This window comes from Rhinichthys klamathensis, unplaced genomic scaffold (genome assembly GCF_029890125.1).
Source record: "Rhinichthys klamathensis goyatoka isolate OS25496 unplaced genomic scaffold, OSU_Roscu_1.1 h1tg000170l_1, whole genome shotgun sequence".
NCBI classification, from domain to species: domain Eukaryota; kingdom Metazoa; phylum Chordata; class Actinopteri; order Cypriniformes; family Leuciscidae; genus Rhinichthys; species Rhinichthys klamathensis.
The window spans coordinates 2,584,046-2,600,391 of record NW_026606701.1 but is presented as its reverse complement, the minus strand read 5'-3'; the positions used below and the strand labels follow the sequence as shown (position 1 = coordinate 2,600,391).

At 36.2% G+C, this 16,346-nt stretch overlaps 1 protein-coding gene across 2 annotated transcripts in view; it reads left to right on the top strand.

The window, feature by feature from the left end:
* Nucleotides 1-16,346, top strand: part of akap12b (A kinase (PRKA) anchor protein 12b) — a 42,218-nt gene that overhangs the window by 17,483 nt on the left and 8,389 nt on the right. The window contains exon 2 of one of the 2 annotated variants that reach the window (XM_056259920.1): nt 6,833-6,935. In XM_056259920.1, coding sequence (XP_056115895.1) covers nt 6,833-6,935 — 103 coding nt within the window. Of the gene's footprint in view, nt 1-6,832; nt 6,936-12,816; nt 13,111-16,346 lie in introns of those variants that run through there. The other variant, XM_056259921.1, reaches the window with a different exon arrangement.

Below are 16,346 nucleotides of genomic sequence, written 5' to 3'. Positions count from 1 at the left end.
AAGCAAGTCTTTCTCTCTTGTGCTGGATGAGTAGTTTACTGTTTTGAAATTCAACTGAAATTTTGAGCAGATTAAGTTAAATGAGATAAATATGTGTATATCAAAAACAGCAGTTTGTTGTCCCAATAACTGTCTCACTAAGTAAATCTCCAGAAAGCTGCTAGCAATCATTGATTAATAGAGTATGAAAATGATGTAGCCAATTTGTCCTTATCAATAGTGAATGAAAGCATAGTGTTTTGGACCCTATTGACTTTTATCATATGGGCATTCTTCAAAATATCTTCTTTTGTGTTCTGCTGAATTTTACTTTTTTGAGGTGAACTGTACTTTTAATACTTAAGTATAAGCAATAGGTGAATGTGATAGGGCAGGAGAGAGAATTATAGTGTTATAGTTATAGGGTTATATTAATAGTTTGGTGGCTTTTATACAGTTTTATACAGTGTAATAAAATGCTTAAAGGGTTAGTTTTTTTTGTAAAATTCTGTCTTTATTAACTCACTCTCATGTTGTTCCAAACCGTTATGACTTTGGATGAATGATCCCTTTAAGGCAATAAGAGCGATTAGTTCCTCAGTTTCAATTTATCTGGAGCTGTCTGCTGATTTTAACATGTTCAACCATCAGCTGCTGATTTTGGATAGTTTCTGAATCGGAGGTCTTAGTTCCCTGTAGACTCATTTGAAAACAGATTCTATCATGTTTTGTTTCCACACTCTGCAAACACGCCACAAGAGTCCCACAGAGTTCAGTGCTCTGACCACTGATATTGTCTGTCTACAGCTTGATTAGTACATCACGTTTTCTCTTATCACTTCTATAATGATGATACACAGGTTCACATCTAAAAATCCCCTTGTGTTCTCAGTCTGTATCCCTGACCTCCCTAAACTTCGAATGTTTCTCATAATTACCTCATCTACTGCTTGCTTCACTCTCTCCTTTCTCAGAATTGGCAGAATTATATTTAAACTCTTGCATGAGGCACATATATCATTGTGTACGAACTAGTTCTCCATTTGTCCTTCTATGTTAGAAAATGTCTTTATCCTTGCCTCCTGGTGATGAAATGACATTCCCTAAATACAGTTATACCTGCTCTGACAATTCTACAGCATAGTCTTCTGACAAATATTTAGAAATATAAATGCCCTATATATGGTATAATATAACCAAATTAGATTTATAACCCAATTAGAATTATTATTAAGGGTGCATGCTAGTTCTTGCTGTAAGATTCTTGCTGTAAATCAAATGATGAAGAGGGATCCATCTTTCCTCTCCTGTTTTCTCTCTGTAATACAGTCCTCATCAGCAAGGGGCCAAAGGGCAGAGGTTAACAGGCACGGATGAACCATGACCCCCCCCGAGGGGATTTTTATTGCGTTGTGTCCCGTATATTTGGATGCGTATAGTGGGGTTCAAGTCTGGGACCACTAGTGAAAAATTTTAACTTTTCTAATTTGCAAAATTTTTCTTCTTATCTTATCAAATTATATTATCAGCAGCATAATTTGAGTGAAAAGTTGAATTGAAAAATTAACATAATTTTTTTTTAAATGTCTTTGAAAGTTTGTCCCACATTTTCTGTAATGACAGCAGCACTCGAGCTGCATGAACTCCACAAATTTGTGTAAAGTCAAACAAATAGATATATTTTCCAAAATCAAGAACTTGTAGCATTGCTTACGTGTCATGTAATGTCCCCTCTGGACCTCTCACAATGTATATGACAATTTTGTTATTGTGCTATGCATCCATTTATAATCTGTAGTCATATAACACGTTTGCAGCAGTGCTTATGAAAATTGCTGATATACTAGCCTGGCCTTTCAGTTTTATGAGATAGCTATATAAGAGTTTGATATATACGATGATGTCTGTAGTTTACACCCTGCTGAAGGCCGTTTCTCACACTGTAATTCTGTTTAAATTGCCCTTTAAGAGACTGAGGCCACACTGGGAAAATGATGTCTCAAGTGTTCAGGTATTCTGCAAAATATATAAATTATCTAACCGTTCATACCAAGAGGTCAAGGTTTGTCCATTATTGTTTTATTATTCTAGTGACAAAAAAAAATTCGAATTATATCTTAAGTTCATACAGTGATATTCATACACTTATAGGGGCTCCACTTGTTTGTGGTCATTTTAAATCTGTAAGTATGTCAGTTTTAATTTAAAGTATACATTTATTAACAGTCCAAAATGTCATTGAGATCAACAGTCTTGAAAACCTCCAGAAGGTCACAGATCTGTCAGATGAATGCTATAGTACTAGTATTTGACAACTGGATAGATGTTTAGAAGGGCATAAATTCTCCTCTCCTTTGCTGTCTTTTTCTGTCCAACAGTGAAGAGATTTGCAACCTCTCTGCAGAGTGATTTGTGGGATGGACAGCCGTCCCTGAACCTCTGATCTGCAGAATGGAACAGAGAGACTGCAGAAGAGGGGAGGAGGAGGAGGAGGAGAGAAAAGGAATCTGACAGATGACTGCAATCTAGGGCAGGAGAACAGATGAAAGCATTAAAAAGATGGGGGTATTTTCAGATAATGAAGTTTTAGGAAAGACATAAGAACAGATTCAAACTCATCAGGGGTGAAAAACGGGATAAAGATGCAACCCCAGCCCAGACAATAAAAATATTTTGTAATATAACATGTAATATTTAAAACACTTTATTATTTGTTTTTAACTCTACTGTTCTGCAGTAAAATTCTCTTTAAAGGAGATCTACATTTCTAATTTTCATTCATGGAGATAATAACACGGAAAAATGTTTTATATTATATAATATACAAATGGGTAGTTTTAGTTATGTGTTAAACCATGTCTAAATAGTATAAATTATGCTGCCTGATTCAATTGAAAATCCAAACATATATGTCATAATGGCAAAATTATTCCCCTAATATAATTTCATCATGACGATAAAATTCCCTTGCCCATCGTGTTTTTGACACTCATTGTGTTTTGACACCAAATGTTTCTCATTGAAAGCAATGAGTACCCTGCATATCGAACAATTACGCTAAAGGGGAGCCCTGTGTGTTAAAAAGTGATGCAGAGGGATCCTGACCAAGCGTCCATATGTGATGAGTTGGGAGTGAGAATGTGTGGAAGAAAACATTGTTTTTGTTGTATTAATGTACAGCATAAATGTGCTGAAATAGCAGAGCACAAGGCCAGTCACAAATCACATTTGTGACAACATATACACACTTATACCTGATGTCACACCTCTGTGCAAACCTCCCACCCACAAGTGTGTGGTGCCGTAAAGACAGATTGTGTTTACCTTTAGTTATTTCAGTTAAACAACTGTCACACTTAAGCACACTGACTCGCACATTCTGTCAGTTTTTGTTGGTTGAACAGTTGTTAAATGCCCCGGGTGAGTTATGATCTTAGCAGGAGGCTCAGACTTTGCACCTTTTGCAGAAACTGCCTAATTGGCCAATCAGAATTGTATGCATTTTAAAAACAGCAAGATTTATTTAGCTTAATTTATCCATAATCAATGTCGTGTCAGTTTTGCCCTTGTGTTCACTGTTATAATTGGTATAAAACCTTCCTATATGGATCAGTATGGTGATCTTGACTTTTTTCAGCTTGAAGATTTCAGCAAGCGTAGTAAGCATCAGGCTACAGTTGTCTAATAGTTTTTGCATGGATCTGATCAAGAAAATTACATGTTGAAAATTGAAGTAAACAACTCAAACAATAGCTGACATGATGTGACGTCTTTCATTAAATTACATTTGATCTTGTGATGATGTTCAGACAGTACAATTCCTCAATAAATTTATTGTGGAGAATTGATTTTCATAGTTTATTTATTGTTGCCAAATATGGAAACATTAATGTTAGTTTTCAAACAAGTGATATTGCTCACTAAACCTGGAAAGTTTTGGGAAAGTTCCCAAAGTTCTGGGAATTTTGGACAAAAAGAGAAAATGGGATGGTAAGATTTTTTTTTAGGGTTTTGAAAGAAGTCACTTAATTTTACAGAGGCTGCATCTATTTGACTAAAATACAGTAACAATAGTCATATAAAAAGGAATAATTTAAATATTATATAACAATTTAAAATAACTCTTTTCTGTTTTAATGTGTTTTAAAATTGAATAGTGTCTGTGATGGCAAAGCTGAGTTTTCAGCATCATTACTCCAGTCTTCAGTCACATGATCCTTCAGAAATCATTCTAATATGCTGGTTTGGTGCTTAAGAAATATTTCTTATTATTATCAATGTTGAAACTGTTGTGCTGCTTAAAGGGATAGTTCACCCAAAAATGAAAATTAAGTAATTAATTACTCACCCTCATGTTGTTCCAACCCCGTAAGACCTTCGTCCATCTTCGGAACACAAATGAAGATATTTTTGATTAAATCTGAGAGCTGGATCACTGCTACATAGGCTTCATAAGGGATAGAAACTTGACGGCCCAGAAAGTCATTGAAGAAAATGTTTAAATAGTCCAAGTGACTACAGTGGCTCAACTATAAGTTTATGAAGCGACGAGAATGCGTCGTGGAAATCTCTTGAACTCTCCCTTGTGGGTCTTAGGCCCACAAGGAAGAAAAGTAATAGTTGAATAAAGTCATTATTTTTGTTTGTTTTTCCGCACAAAAAGTATTCTCGTCACTTGATAAACTTATTGTTGAGCCACTATAGTCACATGGACTATTTAAACATTTTCTTCAATGACTTTCTGGGCCGTCAAGTGTCATTCCCTTAGGAAGCCTATGTAGCAGTGATCCAGCTCTCAGATTTAATCAAAAATATCTTCATTTGTGTTCCGAAGATGGACGAAGGTCTTACGGGGTTGGTACAGCATGGGGGTGAGTAATTAATGACTTAATTTTCATTTTTGGGTGAACTATCCCTTTAATATATATAGGCCTATATATATTTTTTTTTTTGGTGGAAACCATGATACACTTTTTTTCAGTTCAAAACAGTTCAAAAGAACTACATTTATTTGAAATAGAAATATGCTGTTACATTATAAATGTCTTTACTGTCACGTTTGATACATTTAAATGTCCTTGCTGAATAGAGGTATTAAATTCTCTTTGAAAAAATCGTACTGACCCCAAACGTTTAAACAATGGTGTATTTTTGACACCTTAAAAGTTATGGATCTGTTAATGGCAAGTGATGTCAGATCAGATGAAGGAAGGGAAGAAACATAGCTTTGATAGGGGAATTTGGGTGGGGTTGCCCCCATCAGGCTGGAATTCTGTGAACGGGCCTCGGAATGTGGAGAATGACTGTCAGGAGGAGATAGGCCTGGGGGTCAGAGGCCAGGATGGGTTTAAAGGACACCTGCTGGGTCACTGTCAAAGCTTGTGGCTTGAATCATCTCGCTTATGTTTATTTCTGCCTCTAAACAGAAATGAACTTTCTTAATGTAATTGCATCGCTCACATATTTTCCTCAGCCCCACAAGAGAGTATTTTGTGATTCCTATCACTGTTCTATTATTAAACTAGCCTGAAGCCTTTAACTCAATAAAATTGGGCTGCTCAGAGTGAAATGTCTTTTTGATATGATGCTGCTTAATGTCTGTGATTCTTGTTTTCTCCAAACCTTAAAGGACTTTAAAAGCCAAGCAGACAGTAGAAAGGGAAGGGAAAGGTGATAAACTATATCTTTATCATATACATACCAAAAATCCTGTTAACCTTTCAGAAGCTTATTTAAATCGGTAAAGTTACTAGAGTATAAAGGTGCTATTTAGATTACAGTCCTGTCCAGCAATGCTGACTGAATCCTAAATGTGATTGGCAGGCCACATTTTAGAATCGGGGCGTTCTGTCCTGGCTGAAATATTTACTGTACCTGTAGGAATTGTGAATGCTTGGTTATGTGGATACACCATCTAAATTCCTGAGCCAGTCAGATCAACTGTGTTTAAATGTTTGTAAATGTGTTTTTCTACATCAATGCTATTTTGAATAGGAATGTAGTCAACATGAAAGCTTGCGCTGAAATTAAAACCATGAATGTCAAATCCCCTCAAATCTTGGTCTTCAAGTTTATTAGTTATTCTCTTGCACCTGTTTTAACACTTTACTATATACACAAGAGAAGTGCCAAACCTTTAGGATGGTGCACAGCTCTTTTACTGGATCTCCAAAAGTGGTGGCTCCCTTTTGGAAGGTTTATATTTCAAATAAATGCTGTTGTTTTGAACTTCCATTCATCAAAGAATGTATGTACAAAACATGTATCACACTTTCCAAAAAAATATTAAGCAGCACAACTGTTTTCAACATTTATAATAATAAGAAATGTTTCTTGAGCAGCAAATCATCATATTAGAATGATTTCTGAAGAATCATGTGACACTGAAGACTGGAGTAATGATGCTGAAAATTCAGCTTTGCCAACACATGAATAAATTACATTTGAAAATATAACAAAATATAAGTTTTTTTTATTGTTATAATATTTCACAAAATTACTGTTTTTAACTGTATTTTTGATCAAATAAATTCAGCCTTGGTGAGTGTTATTCAAAAACATTTTAAAAAATCGTTCCGACTCCAAACTTTTAAACTTTAGTGTATACTATAATGTGTATATTTATTAAATAAAAAAACACACTTGATTATTTCTATATGGCGAAAATTCAAAACCAAAAAGCTAAAACTACAAATGAGTAAAGTCTGGTGCAAAGAGAGAGCAAGAAGCATGTGAGAAATTTTTACAATATATCACCGTTTTGACTAGCTACACTAAATTGTATCGCCAGTGCCCTGCTGAAAAGATCATAGTACAATTATGACCCTTTATCTCTCTGTTTCTTTCTTTCTAGCCTCTTCAGAAGAATGGACAGATCTCTATTTCCAGTCTTAATGGGAAGACAGATGATCAGACAGAGTATAATGGTCACACGGAGGAAAACCCACCGGCTGAGGGTATAATATGCTCTTACTATATACGCTTGTACATTTTGTGTATATATCACTCTTATATCTTTATTACCATGTCTGTGTGCGTGGATGACAATGACTGACACTAATAGTTGGCCGCCTCCCAGCATCAGGGGTCTGTGTGTGTGTGTGTGTGTGTGGCTTAAGATGTGATCTTTATCTTTTTATCTGTGTGCCCTCGTACCCCAGCTGATCCTTCCCATAATCCCCAGCTATCCTAGGGATGAGAACACCTACATAGAGGCTACAGTGAGTGGACACCAACATAGACCTAACAATGGACTGTGAGAAAACCCTAGAGCAATAATGCATACCGTGTTTATTTATATTCCTTTTTTGCATTTTTTTCTTGCTTTTCAACTCAGAGAGACCACCGAGATGCTGCCCCCCAATAATATTTAGTAAGTCATGACCTAGCTGACCCCTTAAAGAGACCGGTGAATGTTTTTAATAAGCTAGCCTCATTGCATGTGTCGAAATCTAAGGTGTCTTTTATTTTTGTGGTCAAATAACACACTTTTTTTTGTGATCAAATGGAGGAATTTCATCATAAACAAACTGAAAAAAGGAATCCATATTGTAGAATAACAAACTAGTATATATTGAACCATGAATTTGTACATAATTTAGGTGAGGAAACTGCCAAGATAGGAATAAGAATTTGCATTTCGATGTGTATAAACAAAGAATTGTGAATATAAAATAAGTAGTCCACCATTTTTCTGTAGCTTAAACAGTAGAACATAGCAATTACAACACTAAGGTCATGGGTCTGATTCCCAGGAAATGCATGAACTGATAAATTGTACACCTTAAATGCAATATAAGTTTCTTTGGATGGGAAGGATCCCAACTTTTCATGAGAATCTATTAGAGAAGTGCCCGGTTCGTGAATGAATCATTCAGAGAATATAAAATAATTATTTGATCACAAATTGGACATTGTTATTTCCTTCATGAATGCTATTTCTTGTTGTCTAAACATGTCTTAAACGTGTATAAAAGCAAGAACGAAAGAAAAATTGACTGGGAAACAGATCTTACCACAAAGGAAATTACAGGAAGCAATAAGACCAAATAAGACCAAATAGACTGTCTTCTGTGCCACATCTGACAGTGTAGACACATTCACATGCAAATAAAACCTGTTCCTTATCTTTGTGGTTGTAGATGCAGTAAGACATTATGTAGAAAAGTCTCAATCATGACAATACCAGGACAAGCCATTGAAATACTGGCTTTATTTAATCTGCAAGATGAATGCTATAATGCCAGCCAAGAGTTTTTAGCCATCATTTTCTTGCGTGCTCAGTGCAGCCATTCATTTTCTCCAACATCCCCAGAGTACCAGAAAAACCCCTGGAACGTGTTATAGAAGTGTACTGTGTAAAATGAATGTTGATATATCTGTCCTTTCTCCAAGAAACCTCCCAAAATATGATGCTGTCAGTTTTTAGTGTAACTTAACAATAGAAACCATGTACGAAGAGTCACAAAAAGTCACATGAGAGTGAAGTATGATTATTTTGGTGTCCACTCTGCCAGAAATATCTTGTGAAATGTCTCCTCTGCCAAAATCAACACAGAAGAAAGTAGTGCTCTCGATATTAAAAACACATTCATTTTTACCATTTCCTTTAATTAGCATCTTTTCGATTTTCGAATACCCCTAGCTTTTCAAATGGTCATGGACACACAGCCATACATGCACGCTTAATCACACACACCTGAATGAACTAAGGCACTTGCGTCAGCATAAAATTACAAACACACATATTTCCCTGACCTGCATCTGATACATTTAAACAAAAGTTTGCAAAAGAATGAACTTCTCCCACCCACTTAAACACACACACACACACACACACACACAAGCTGGCTGCCAGGCGTTTAGGAGGCGCGGTGTGAGTGAGTCCAGAGAGTGAGCTCAACCATTATCTCATACACAGTCCGCGTGCGTGCGTGCGTGCGTGCGTGCGTGCGTGCGTGTGTGTGTGTGTGCTTCGTAGAATCATTTTACCAGAGCTGCAGTATGATTTGCGGTCAGTTTCATGGAAAATTGTGAACATATTTTTATTTTGGTTGAGTACTTGTTTTCTAGTTCAAAATGACAAAAAATATTCAGGTCAAGGTCTTTTGAAACTACAAACTGCACTGATTTCTTATGTTGAGGTCTATTAGTATTAGTAACTTGAGGGATTTTCTTGACTGAGTAACCATTTGATACTATGAGTTTCAGTAATACTCAGACACACAGATGAGGAAAGTTGAGATGACATGAGAATGGAATGTGAGAAGTGTGGAGCGATGAAGGGCTTGGCAGAAAGAGAAAACCACAGGGAGAGTGTGAATATATATTTGATTAAGTGTAATTTTATTCATTTAATTTGCGCCAATAAAATTGTTTAAGAGATGTAAAGAAGGCATTAATCAAAAGAAATAAAAGTAAAAGCAGAAAGAGAGGGTAGTTTGATTTTTGTTTGGCTGTTAAACATTCGTCCTGACTATTGACATAAGGATATTGAAAGTGAGATTTGATCTGGATAGAGGGAATACACAGTTCAGACAATCAAATGTTGGCTTGATATTTTCCTTTACTACACGTTGACATAATCTCCCTAACGTATTACCTTTAGGTCATTCATGAGAAATTTGATTGTCTCATATTGTCATTGAGCTAAGTCATGTCGAGAACTAGTTGTATAATATTACACAAAAAATATTTTTCAAATTAATGATGTTCTTTCAAACTTTATATTTATCAAAGAATCTTGTAGATATATATATATATATCAGGAAAGGTATCACTGTTTCCACAAAAATATTAAGCAGCACAACTGTTTTCAACATTGATGATAATAAGAAATGTTTCCTGAGCACCAAATCAGCATATTAGAATAATTTCTGAAGGATCATGTGACACTGAAGACTGGAGTAATGATGCTGAAAATTCAGCTTTGCCATCACAGGAATAAATTACATAATATAAAATATATTAAAAAGAAAACAGTGATTTTTAAATGGTAATAATATTTCACAATATTACTGTTTGTACAGTATTTTCTATCAAATAAATGTAGCCTTGGTGAACATAAGAGACTTTCAGAAGGTAGTGTGTAATATATATATATATATATATATATATGTTTGGATTGCAGTATCAATGACATAGCTACATAGAGCATAAGTAATCCAAATGGACCATAACAGTGGAAATTATGAATTATGATGTCACTGTTACAAATTATACCTTGCACTGTGACAGCTCATTGGAGTAGCTACTTGTTAGGTACTTTGTAAGAGTCATTGTCAAAATGTCCTTTCCGAAAATTGAAAAATTAGCTGAGTGAAATAAAATGACCTAATTGTCAAGGAAACTGGTGAGGGAAGAGGAAGCAATGACGCAAAAGAACGAGCATTCTTCCTGTGCTGCATTCCTCAGCTTCCTCTATCCATAGAAAGCAAAGGAAACGGCAAGAATAACAGGGAAAGCTTGATATAGAGATATAGAGAGGAAGGTACGAAATGAAGAGATTGTGTTTTAAAGATAATGTATTGAGCAAAATCAATTGAAAGTATAAAGCAGGAGAATGCGGGAAACTTAGAGACAGTCTTCTGATAGGAAGCCAGATCTTCACACAGCTCTCATTTCCTTTTCCTCCCATTATTTCGGCATCATCTTCCTGGCTCGAGGAACTCGTGCATAGTTGAGGGCGTGTGTATCTGGAAGTATGCGAGTACGTGTGAGAGTTGGGGTCTACAATGACGTCGTAGCATCCCCTGCAAGACCCCAGGCCAGTGGGACGCCCACCTCCCAATGGTCCCAGCCAAAACAGACTGCCGACTGCTCACGTTTCGGTGTTTGATCGCATTCACCTTGTGGAAAAGATAACACGGATGTCATTCTGAGTATTGGATCCACAATGCCAGACCATGACGGCGATTGGCTGTTGGTAATTTATCATATCTTACTACATCAGGCAAGATTAGGTCATTCATATTAATTAAGTCCTCAAATATGACTCAGCTTTTGAGTGATACATACAGGAAGATGTAGAGGACAAGCTTCCTCTTTCGAGGAATGTCCATTACAGTAAATGGGAGTGACTCACACTGTCTTTAGTGTGTGAGAGTCTGTTCTTATTGAATTCCATTCCTATGGAGTCACTGGGGACAAAAAGTCTTTCCCATGTGTCAAATCCCTCTGATCTGAGCCCCATGTCTCTGTCTGCTGCTATAGATCACAATAAAGTCTGAGGGTGGCTATTCATCAGCTATTCAAGAAGAATTTCCCCTCTAGCTTTGCACCCAAACACTTATGTTGATGTCTAGTGCTATAGTCCGGTTCAGTTTAGAAACTTAAACATCACAATAACATTTCAATCAAATCATTGTAATACAATTTGTGTCTGGTCAAGTGAATAATACAGAAAAAGCTTTTGGTTTTTGGCTGAGATAAAATACCAATCTTAATCAGATGAGTTTCTGCATAGTCTTTAGGTTCCAGACCAAACTGGATTAGAGTTGTTATCACCCCTTTAGAAGAAGATTTCAGCTGGAATTCGCACATTCCATGGGAACAATGGCAAGGTGTGAGATGTCTGATTAGACCCTTGTATGCTGAAGAATCTCACTGGCATTCTTCAGCCATCCTCCTTCAACAAAGTTGAATGAAATAAGTTGCCTCAGTTAACGCTTTGAATGGACCATTTGCACTGTAAAGTGGCAGCATCAGTACATTAGCACTAAACTACCTAGTCTGAGACGCAAATTTGAATATAAAAAATCACTTTACCTGCTAACCTTTCGCTTATAAACAATTCACATTGTTAATAAGGGAGACATTTTTATTAAACACAGTAAAATATTTCAAAGCAACTGACATCTGTCAGAAAAGGTTATATTTTAACATAATGTTCAGGGACCACCCCCCACCCCAGAAATCTATGTGGCAACTTATATATGGAATATTAATCACAAGTCACTAAAATGTAAATATTCATGTTTTTCTGACTGTTTTCTCAAGGCAAAGTCAATTTGCAAGGACAAAACATACAACTTTACATTTTAAAATGTTGATGTAAATAAATAAAATCAAATAAATATTAAATAAATAAATAAATTTAATGCAAAATACAGCTTTGGTTAGAAATATGTTATATGGCTACATTATATGGCTGGCACACTGAAAAAAGGGTGTAGAATTAATCATTTCCATTCAGAAATTGCTACATTTCACAAATATTAACAAAGACATGAGCAAAACATTGATTTTTTAACTAGACAGACTGAAACAGTACTTTCTTGTAAAACTCAATTCCAATAATCTTGAAAATAATTGTTTACAGTTTTTTCACTCACAATTGGCAGGTGTGGCAAAAAGTTGTATACTTATAGCAGAGCTCTTGGACTGAGAGTGTTGTGGAGAACATGTAAAATGTGAGCTCGGTTGAGTGAAAGGGAGAAGAAGCAGAAAGATAAAGATATAGGAGAAGATATTGTGGAGTTCCTTGTTTCACCCTTGTCCATTTTATATGGAGCCTGCTGTTTAGGAGACGGGAAGGGGAGATGAAGCTCTGTAAAACATCATGTACAGAAATGCCTTTGATAACATGAGTAATCCTCCCTCCCTTCACACACACATACACACATTTTAACTATGGTTTGACCATTTCTTTCGTTTTGAACAAAAAGTTGGAAAAAGGAATGTTTGTGTGAGTGGGTGGAGGGAGTGTGTGAAGAGGAGTGGAGGGGGAAGAAAGAGGGAAACTCATTCAGTAGAGAGGGGCTGAGAACAGCTGAAAAGTTGAGGAGGAGGAGGGGGAGAGGGGGGGTCATGGGTGGGGTGGTCCCACATAGGACATGTGTCAGTGTCTGTTGAAATGTGTTTTACCCTCCCGCTCTCCTCATTCTCACCCAGAAACTCAGAAGAGGAGACGCCTGACCCCAACACAAGCTCACAGGACAGAGAAAGAGAGGGAAACAAGAGTGTAGCTTTAAAGCCAATCAGCTGATCATAGTCTGAGAGGAAGCAGGACATTTACAAGAGGGGAGTTCAAAAACGCATCACTGTCATCGAGTTAAACTGATTTTTTTCTTTTTTTTTCCTTAAAAGAGATTGTAAAAGTTTTTGAAATGCTTGGGACAATAACTCTAACAGGTAAGATGCATCTAAAATCTATGACTTGTTATAGTTGGGGCGTATTATGGTTAATATTTTAGGACAGGGGAGCAATAATAAATGAGATCGGCACTGTAGGAGTGGATCATCTTATGAATTTATTCAGTAATCAGTCAATTCAGTAAAATTGTGGACAAATTCTAATAAATGATCTGTAGCCTATGGTATCATTGTGTAGAGGCTAATGTTATTAAATAGCCTACTTGAATATTTGTTATTCATCAAAAAAATATAGAATTTTTCATTCAAGTAATTTATTGCTTTCTCTGACATATCTCAATTTTTTGTGTGTGTATGTTTAATTATTTTTGCATTTCATTGATTCTTGGTCTTTGATAGAATCTAGAACTTATGGAATATCAGGGATTTGTTTTTAAATTAAAAACCGTTCTGTATATTGACAGTGTGAAGCATTAACCATTAAGTGTGGGAGACCAGCCTAAACCTTATGTTTCATTTCAAACCACTTCGTATTAATTTTTAGTATGTGAAAAAAGTACAGCTAGGTGGGTTTATACATGTAACGTATAGAATTCTTGGAAATGTTCAGAGCTGATGGGCTATAGTGGTCTCAGATGTCCTTCTTTTTAAGGAATTTTAATGAGTTTTTAAGCCCTTTAGATCTTAGTCAGGGTTCTCTACAGAGTTGATGTGGGTGTATGGAATTGATTACCTTGCTGCACATGACTTCAGAGAGTGTTTTGATTAGCTGGGGATGTTTATTAGGACTTTTTTGTGGATGTTCTTATCTTTGTTTATAGTAGTTTAATCTATTTTGTCCTAAATTGACAATTTAATTTGACTTCAATTGGCTTAAAGGGATAGTTCACCCAAAAATGAAAATTTTGTCATCACTCACTAACCCTCAAGTTGTTACAAACCTGTATTAGTTTCTTTCTTGTGTTGAACACAAAATAATATATTTTAAAGAATGTTGGTAATCAGGAAAAAATGATATGGAAGTCAATGGGCCCCATCAACTGTCTGGTTACCAACATTCTTTAAAATATATTATTTTCTGTTCAACAGAAGAAAGAAACTTACACCGGTTTGGAACAATATGAGGGTGAGTAAATGATGACACAATTTTTTATTTTTGGGTGAACTATCCCTTTAAATTTCATATATGCTCTAAACACATCTATGTCAAAGGGAGTCACAGAGTTACTAAAGTGTAGTTATTTAGTGCAGGAGGTGGGGTAGTTGGCCTGGTGGGGGTCGGACAGTCAGTCTACCGCTGCAACTTCCCTAAACACACAGACTCCACTAATGAACAGCCTATATTTGCATGTAACAGCAAGGGGTAGTGGGTTGTTGACCATTACCTCAGGCCCATCTCAACAAACATCCACCCCTCCCCCACATTTTTTAGAAAGCCCTATCACACCACTGTGATTTCAGATGGCATCTTCCCCCACCCATTCCAAAATGCTCACCCACAGTTTCACACTTTAGCAGCCACAACAGACACGCTATTTTGAATTCCTTGGCTCGAGTTTCCCCAGTATGAGCCACCATTAAGACAAAGGCAAATGTAGGGCAACTGGCGGCTTCACCAAGTCTTTGACCCATTTTGTCTTTAATGTACTCATGTAAAAATATACATGCATATATACAATGTGTCTTTTTGCATGAGAATGTGTGTCCTTCATATTCTTAAACTTAACTTGTTAGTTAAAACTATAAGACGAAACATCTGGGAATACACCCAGAAGGAGATGTTTTTTTTAAATAACATAGTAAAGATTAATTAAAAACATATAATCTATAGTTGCAGATTTATCAAGTCCTGTATAATGTAAACAAAAAAACATTAGTGCATCTTTAAGGTGGGTTTCTAGTTTAATGATATTTCCTCTTTCCAAATGTTTGTCTAATTATGGTACTACCCTGACATTTAGATCCCATCCAACTTTAACACTTTTACAAACACTGCACAACCAGAAATGTTTAAATTATAAACCTTACTTGTGTTATAAATCAGTCTTCCATATCACCGAGGCTGGGAGATTTCTGTCTGTCATTCTATATGGCTTCCCATAATGCCCGTTTCCCATTTTACAATAAGGATTTTAATCATGGTAGTTTAAGTTCCAGGATGGACAATAGTGTGGGCCCCCACCCCTTTTAGTCAAAGCAGGAAAAAACAGAGGCCTATTGTGAGACAAAGAGGACAACACAATACAGTCTTCCTAAGCTGAAGTTTAGATTTTGGTTTGGTCTGTGGGGGGTGGGGTGATTTGTTGTATTGTAGGGGGATGGGGATGCCTTTGCATCACAATACCATATTGAATTGTGGGATTAGGTTTGTGCTTCATTAAATTTAAATCATATATTGAAAACATGGAGCTCCATTTTGTTTTAAACCTACACAAAATTGATTGATGAATTTAAGAGTGATTTTCCACGGAGTGACCACAACACGATAAAGACCATCAGTATTTTATTTTAATGACCGTCTACTGATCTGAAAATCTGAAATGATGGTAGGCAATATATAAGTCAGTCCAGTTGTTTCATTGTATGAGTTTCAACGTTAGGGTAATCAATCCAAGACTTTACCAGTCACATAAAAATAAAATTGTTCTAAACAATGTATAAATCATTTTGACCTCTGGCTTAAGTTGATTTGGTTGATAAATGGGTTTGCTGCCCCTTTAACTCAGCCTGTGTCATATAATTGCGTAGGAAGGCAAGTAATGTGATATCCATACATTAAAAATGCTTGGAATTTGTTTTTAAAGTCACTGGGTGGGTTTCAGACTCCAGAGCAAGAGCAAGCAGAGCCAGATGTGAATGGTCCCTTGCTAGGTTGGATGTCAAAGGGAAACTGAGCCTCCAGGAGGCCCACACTACATCCAAACTCGACTCCCTCTTCCAAGCCCCACACCCTCAAAACTGACCCACTCCTGTCAAAACACAGATAGTCAAGGGAGGAATTTAAGACATTATAAGTTTGTGTGTGTTTGTGTTCTTTTGTTTATCCCACCTGTTGCAATTTTAGTTTTTAAAAATATCGGATGCTTAAGAACTGGACACATATACAGGCTTATGGTAGATTAATAAAGTAATATTACAAACCACCCCCTTCATTATGTGTTTGCTGTGTTTTGTTAAATACGGTCAATTTCATAGTCTACAAGTTTGGCAACATAGCCTGCATAACTGTGAAGCTTACAACATTGAAATTTCCCCTGGTTGCCTTGATGTAAAAT